The sequence below is a fragment of the Bison bison genome, unplaced genomic scaffold (genome assembly GCF_000754665.1).
Source record: "Bison bison bison isolate TAMUID 2011002044 unplaced genomic scaffold, Bison_UMD1.0 scf7180017864108, whole genome shotgun sequence".
NCBI classification, from domain to species: Eukaryota; Metazoa; Chordata; class Mammalia; order Artiodactyla; family Bovidae; genus Bison; species Bison bison.
This window is the reverse complement of record NW_011494680.1, coordinates 9714260-9720511: the sequence shown is the minus strand read 5'-3', so window position 1 is coordinate 9720511 and position 6252 is coordinate 9714260. Positions and strand designations below refer to the sequence as shown.

The window sequence follows — 6252 nt, the reverse complement described above, 5'->3', positions numbered from 1 at the left end:
CATTCTGACTTGATAATCCAAGCTGCAGTCATGGGCATCGCAAATGTTAAACGTCCCCGGGGGATGCACTTGCCCGGAATCTAGGTATACGTCGGGTCCACCAGACAGAATTGTCAGCTTCCAAATATAGCAGCCTGGGAAGAAAAAAATAGGAAGGCACGCGCCCCCCGGGCTCGCAGAGGCCCGCGGGCGCCCCACCCCCGCGCGGGCGCGGCCGTCCCGCCCTTGGCCTTGGTCTCCAGGTGGCGCCAGGGATAAACCCCGAACCTCACCGAGCTGAAGCCAGAGACGAGGTGCCCGCGGCGGAACAGGCTGGCTTCTCTTCGGCAGCTGTCCCGGGTGAGTACCGAGGTCTCCGGGAGGCCAGGGTCGTGCGAGGCCAGCCCGCGGCGTTAAGGTTAATGGGGGTGGCGGCGATGAGCGTGCGCGTTTGGGGATACCCGGCGGCTGGGTGCAGGGCCCCCGAGGCCCCCACTGCGTCGGCGATCCGCGCTCCCCGGTCCCCGAGAACCGAGCTGCCAGCCTCCCACCCCACCCGGGTGTCCTCGTTTTCTTCTGGACATTGTGCCCAGGTGCCCCCCTCTCCCCCGCTCTGTGCACCCACCTTAGTCTGTCGCTGCCCCTCTCCAGACTCCCCCCCCACCACACACACACAATTCACCCCGTGCCCCCTTAGCAGGGCAGCAGAGCCCTGGCCTGGGAGGCAGGCCTCATCTGTTTATGCTGCACCAAGTTAGCAATGGCACCCTACTCCAGTACTTTTGCCTGGAAAAAAAATCTCATGGATGGAGGAGCCTGGTAGCCTGCAGTCCATGGGGTGGCTAAAAGTCGGATATGACTGAGTGTCTTCACTTTCGCTTTTCACTTTCATGCATTGGAGAAGGAAATTGCAACCCACTCCAGTGTTCTTGCCTGGAGAATCCCAGGGACCGGGGAGCCTGGTGGGCTCCCATCTATGGGGTTGCAGAGAGTCGGACACGACTGAAGTGACTTAGCAGCAGGACTAAGTGGGTAAGCCATGGAATGAAGACACCAAAGAAGTCTTAGCCTGATGAAATTTAACACATATGTTCCCTGACTTCCTAAGGAGCAGTCTTTACACTAAAAGAGAGCCAGACATTTACCTGTGTTCCTCAGTAAAGTTACTATTAGCCTCTTTCTCTGGCATAGCCGATTATCACAATTCATATGCTAGCTGGAACACCAATCACAACCTTAGCTGGTATTTATTTTGCTGTCACTATGCGCCTGGCACTCTTCTGGCATATTGTAGGTGGGTGTGGATGGGAGATAAACCTGGCAGCACTCAGATCTAGCCCAACTCCTCTCCTTCCACCCTCACCCTCACTCTCTGCCTCCTGGAGAGGGCTGTGCTCTGTGGCACAATAGGGACCTTTTTTTTCCCTCCAGTCTGCTCAGAAGTTTCACATGGGTTTGTTGTTGTTTAGTCGCCAATTTTTATGACTCAAGTTGTGTGCCACCCTGTGGACTGCAGCACACCAAGCTCCTCTGTCCATGAGATTTCCCAGGCAAGAATACTGGAGTGTCAATCAAAAAAAAAATACTTTATTGCTAAAAAAATGTAACCATCATCCTAGGCTTCAGCAAGCTATAGTCCTTTTGCTGGTAAAGAATATTGCATTGATGTTGATCGCTGCTGACTGATCAGGGTGATAGCTGCTGAAGGTTGGGGTGGCTGTGGCAATTTCTTAAAATAAGACAACAATGAAGTTTGGGGGGAAAAAAAGAATACTGGAGTGGGTTGTTATTTCCTTCTCTAGAGGATCTTCCCAACCCAGGGGTCGAACCTGTGTCTCCTGCATTGTAACAGATTATTTTCTGGGAAGCCCTTTATAAGGAGCCGTAGAGATCATATTACACACCTCAATACCAGTGGTGCTAGTGGTAAAGAACCTGCCTGCCAATGCAAGAAACATAAGAATCGAGGATTCGATCCCTGGGTCAGGAAGATCCCCTGGAGGAGGGCATGGCAACCCGCACCAGAATTCTTGCCTGGAGAATCCCATGGACAAGAGGAGCCTGGCGGGCTGCAGTCCAAGGGGCCACACAGAGTGAGACACGACTGAAGCGACTTAGAATGCAGCATGCATTAACCTCATATAACTTCCACACCTTCCAAATTTCATATATGTTGACTTGTACTAATAGAATCCCCCTGTTCAGAGAAGGAAACTGAAACACAAGAGATGCAACAGTTCTTACCAAGGATGCAGAGAGGTCGGTGGCAGATCGAGATTTCCAACCCACAGTCTCTAGACCTCACTATCTGTGCCGGTACCCCACAGACACCCTAAACCCCAAATGAGGGGGCCTCAGGAAGCCCAACTCTAGAGAACCTGGGAAGCATCTGCTGGATCGGGTTAAGAAGTGGCTTGTCCTAGGGCTTGTGTCACGCCAGCATGGAGACAAGGGAAAACTGAAGTCTAGAACCCCTGAAACGAATAACTTTCACGTCAACCAGGAGAGTGGTGAGGCTTCCAGCCATCTTCAGGGTGCTGGAGACGCTGAGGAGAGAGGTGGAACATTGTCCTCCTGGCGAGGACATACATCATGGTATCCCTGAAAGGAGTTGTCCACAGCGGGCCAGTGTGGGTTTTCTCACAGAAGGAGTGTTTCATGCACAGCCAGCTGATGTGGGTTTTCTCATGGAAGTAGTGCGGGTGATGCCAAGGCTGCCTCCTGGGGAGGGTGCCCAAGGTTTTGGCATCCCTGTGCAAAGTCTGATCCTCTTCCTTCAGGTCTGAAGGAATCCATCCCCTGACTGTGTGTTTAAAATGAGAATCTGAAGACCACTGTTCACCCATTAAGGTACCTTCTCTCCAAGTCCTTTGGGCCTGGGAGATTCTATCAATCATCCAGAAGCAAAGACGACAGAGAGTCTGAGAGCCATTTCATCCAAAGTGTGGTAAAGCTGCGTGCTCCACAGCAGGAAGCACTCATTGGACCGGAACATCCAGCTCCCACACCCCACCCCCACTAGCATGCCTGTTTCCTGGACACATAGAGCAAACCTACCTCAAGGCTCACACTCTTCCATCCCTGTGCTGGATGGAAGCTGCTCCCAAGCCCTCCCTTGCCCCGTTCATCATTTGCACGTCCAATCAAAGGTCACTTTCCACAGATCTCGCCTGTTGCCTCCTCTGTTGACTCCCATCTAAAGCAGGTCTCCTGGCTACTCTCTAGAGTGCCCCCCACCACACACACACACTTTTCTTTATAACACTGCAGCTCTTACTGGTATATTCATTCTTTCATTAGACTCTTATCTCCCCAGGGCAGAGATTATGGGAGATTACCCACTCACTCAGCCCCATGGCCGAGCATTGTACCTGCACAGTATCCATGCCAAGGAAATGTGACAATGAGCTCACCTGGCCTACACAAACTAGACAGGGATCCTGGCTAAGCCACACACACATTCTTTCTGGTCCTTGGTCCCATCTACACATGCTTGCACGCTCACTCAGTCGTGTCTGACTCTTTGCAACCTCATGGACTATAACCTGCCAGGCTCCATCTGTAGAGAAAGCCAAGAAGCAGCAATTTAGTTTGCCACTTCCTAAGGGTCTGACCACGCTTCAAGCCATCCTTTAATGAATCTATGAGAACTAGTGTGTCCTCAGCCAAGCTTCAAAGTCAGTGTGGAACTGCTTCACTTCACTAATGAAGTCCATCTTCTGTCCTCACGTCCAACTCTCAGCTGGCCACCCCATTCAGGGAAACCCCAGCCCACAGCACAGTATGCCCCTTCTCTCCTCGTCTGGAGGGAATAAGACCTTCCCTTCTTTCTCAGGTGCTTGTTAGGAAAGCATCTTATAAGCTCATTCTCACTAAAATGTGAGTGACTGATAGGGTGGAGGCACTGAGCCCTGTTTAAGTTTGCCTTTTATTCATTCGATAAACTTGTCGGGTACCTTCCTGTGGGCAGTGCTGTGAGTCTGAGAAACAAGGTAACATCATAAAGCGCTAGCTGCAAGGCAGCATTGTGGTCACACATGCGCAAACATTCTCATTATACTTGCAAAACCACCCTAGAGCACAGGACCAGGAAGTAAGGAGACCGAGGCCCGGCGTGGCCTGCCGCAGGCTCCACAGCCAGACAGGGGCAGGGCCTAGCTATCTCACCCCTTCCCCAGATGTCATACAATTGCAGGGCCAAGTAGTAAGGGATGTGGCGTGGGGGCCTCAGAGCCTGGAAAATGGGTACCCTGTGCTGACGGCAAGTTGTAGGGGCCAAGGTTTAGAATGTCTAATTACTCCTCTTCAGGTACATTAATACAAGCAGGATTTCACATTTTTCTCTTGAATCTCAGATTTTAAATAACAACAGTGCAATGAGAAAACAGAATCCTCAAAGGAGGCAAAAAATAAAACCAGAAGGGAACAGTTGTGTCAACACGATAGGGTCAAGACCTTAAAGGTGAAATCAACCTACAGGACATATTATGGAGCAAAACCAGCTATAAGAAAGAGTGAGCTTCTGCTTTGGGTTAAATGTAGCCGTGGTTACAGTTTCTGGGTAACGAGCATTTCTGTCACCTAGAACACATAACAGGCATTCAGGGATGTGATGAGCTTGGCACTGTGATGCAAGTTGGTCAAGATGGTCCCTGTGGACCCCCTCCCCCCTTTCTCAGCTCAGAGTCTGCCACCAACAGGGATGTTTACATCACGATTCTTAGTTTCTTTCACTTCTGCAAGGGAGTATGGGCCCCATGGAATAAGGTCCTTACATGAGTCCCTCTTGCTTTATAGGTATGAGCCAGAACATGGCGCTCAAGCCGAAGGCAGCCAAGAAATTGCTCATTTTCTTAGGAAAATCAGTGTTGGCTCTGGTGGAGGCTATAGTTTTTGCTATAATCCCAAAACCACGGAAGAATGTTGCTGGTGAAATCGTACTTATAACAGGCGCTGGAAGTGGACTCGGAAGGCTCCTAGCCCTCAAATTTGCCCAGCTTGGGTCGGTGCTTGTGCTCTGGGATATCAGTCAGGAGAGTAATGAGGAGACCTGCAAGATGGCTGTGGAAGCTGGAGCCACGAGGGTCTATGCCTATACCTGTGACTGCAGCCGGAAGGAGGAGATATACAGAGTGGCCAATCAGGTAAACCTGTGTGTTTGCTCTTCCTATGGGCAGTAAGGACTTGATGTAGTCTCTGATGTCCATCCATATTTGCCTTCCTCAGTGCTAATTTGCCTCTCTTTAAAAAATATCAGGGTGTGGGAATTAGCATTTTTGAGTTCTTGCTATGTGCCACACACCATGCTTGGCACCCTCTGAATTATACTCCTGGAAAGTCAGGCCTCTTATTATCTCCACTTCACAAATAAGAAAATGGAGACTTAGTGCAGGTGAGTTTCTCAGGTGACTTAACTGAGAAGTTTAGGTAATAAGTAGCAGAGCTGCAGGTGAGATGCGAGTCTCTTGACTCTGAAGAACGCCCTCTGGCCAGCTCATGTGCTGGTTGTCCAGGCCCCCTGTTGCCATGTAAGAGAAAGGCCATAGCACCCTTCATGGAGGCATAACAAAAACTGAGAAGCAAGGCTATTAAATAACCTGCTGGGAGTCACAGAGCTAGGGGAGGACCATGCCAGGAGGTGAAGCCGTATCTAGCCTGATCGCAAGTCCAGCTGTTTCCCCCACCCCCAACAGTGATTTCTATTCAACCTGCATTTCTCTCACGTGGTCATATGAAAAGCGAGTATGTTATTCATCCTAAAGACTCTTAACTGCAGCTGCCCCTTTGGTGATGGTAGAGAAGTATGTATAAAGAACACTTTCAGGAGCCCAGAGCTCCAGTGGATTTTGCAGGGCCTGAGGAGACACACGCCTCTGCGGTGGCCACTTGGTCTTCCCTCAGAAGGATTTCTCTAACCGCTCGTTGCACAAGCACTGTACACATCACTCTCCTGGACCACTTTTTTGTGGCTCTCGGAGTTCCCTGGTTTCAGGAGAAGGAAGAAAGTAGATGTGCCTGCTGGAAGGTTCCTGCCCAGCTTGTAGGCTCTAACTGGGTTCTGCTTGCAGCTTCTCATCTGACTTCCCAGTGGAGGGGTGTGCCAGTCTCTGGCCAGTGAGTTTCTTTTAAGTTGTGACTTTTGTCTTTACATCTTATACATGCGTTACCACCACCATCACCAATCGCAGGCTGCCCGGCAAGTCTGGGGATCCAGACCAGACAAGCTGGCATGGGCTTGTGTGGGGACCACCTTTCAAAGTGTGTGTGTGTGGG

The 6252-nt window shown here is 50.7% G+C and overlaps 1 protein-coding gene across 2 annotated transcripts in view; it reads left to right on the top strand.

Moving 5' to 3' along the window:
* Positions 1 to 266: 266 nt before the first annotated feature.
* LOC104987881 (epidermal retinol dehydrogenase 2-like) overlaps positions 267 to 6252 on the top strand; it is a 17285-nt gene continuing 11299 nt past the window's right edge. For both annotated transcript variants that reach the window (XM_010838976.1, XM_010838977.1), the window contains exons 1-2: positions 267 to 339; positions 4777 to 5123. In XM_010838976.1, the coding sequence (XP_010837278.1) occupies positions 4779 to 5123 (345 nt within the window). In that variant the 5' untranslated portion in view covers positions 267 to 339; positions 4777 to 4778. The remainder of the gene's footprint in view (positions 340 to 4776; positions 5124 to 6252) is intronic.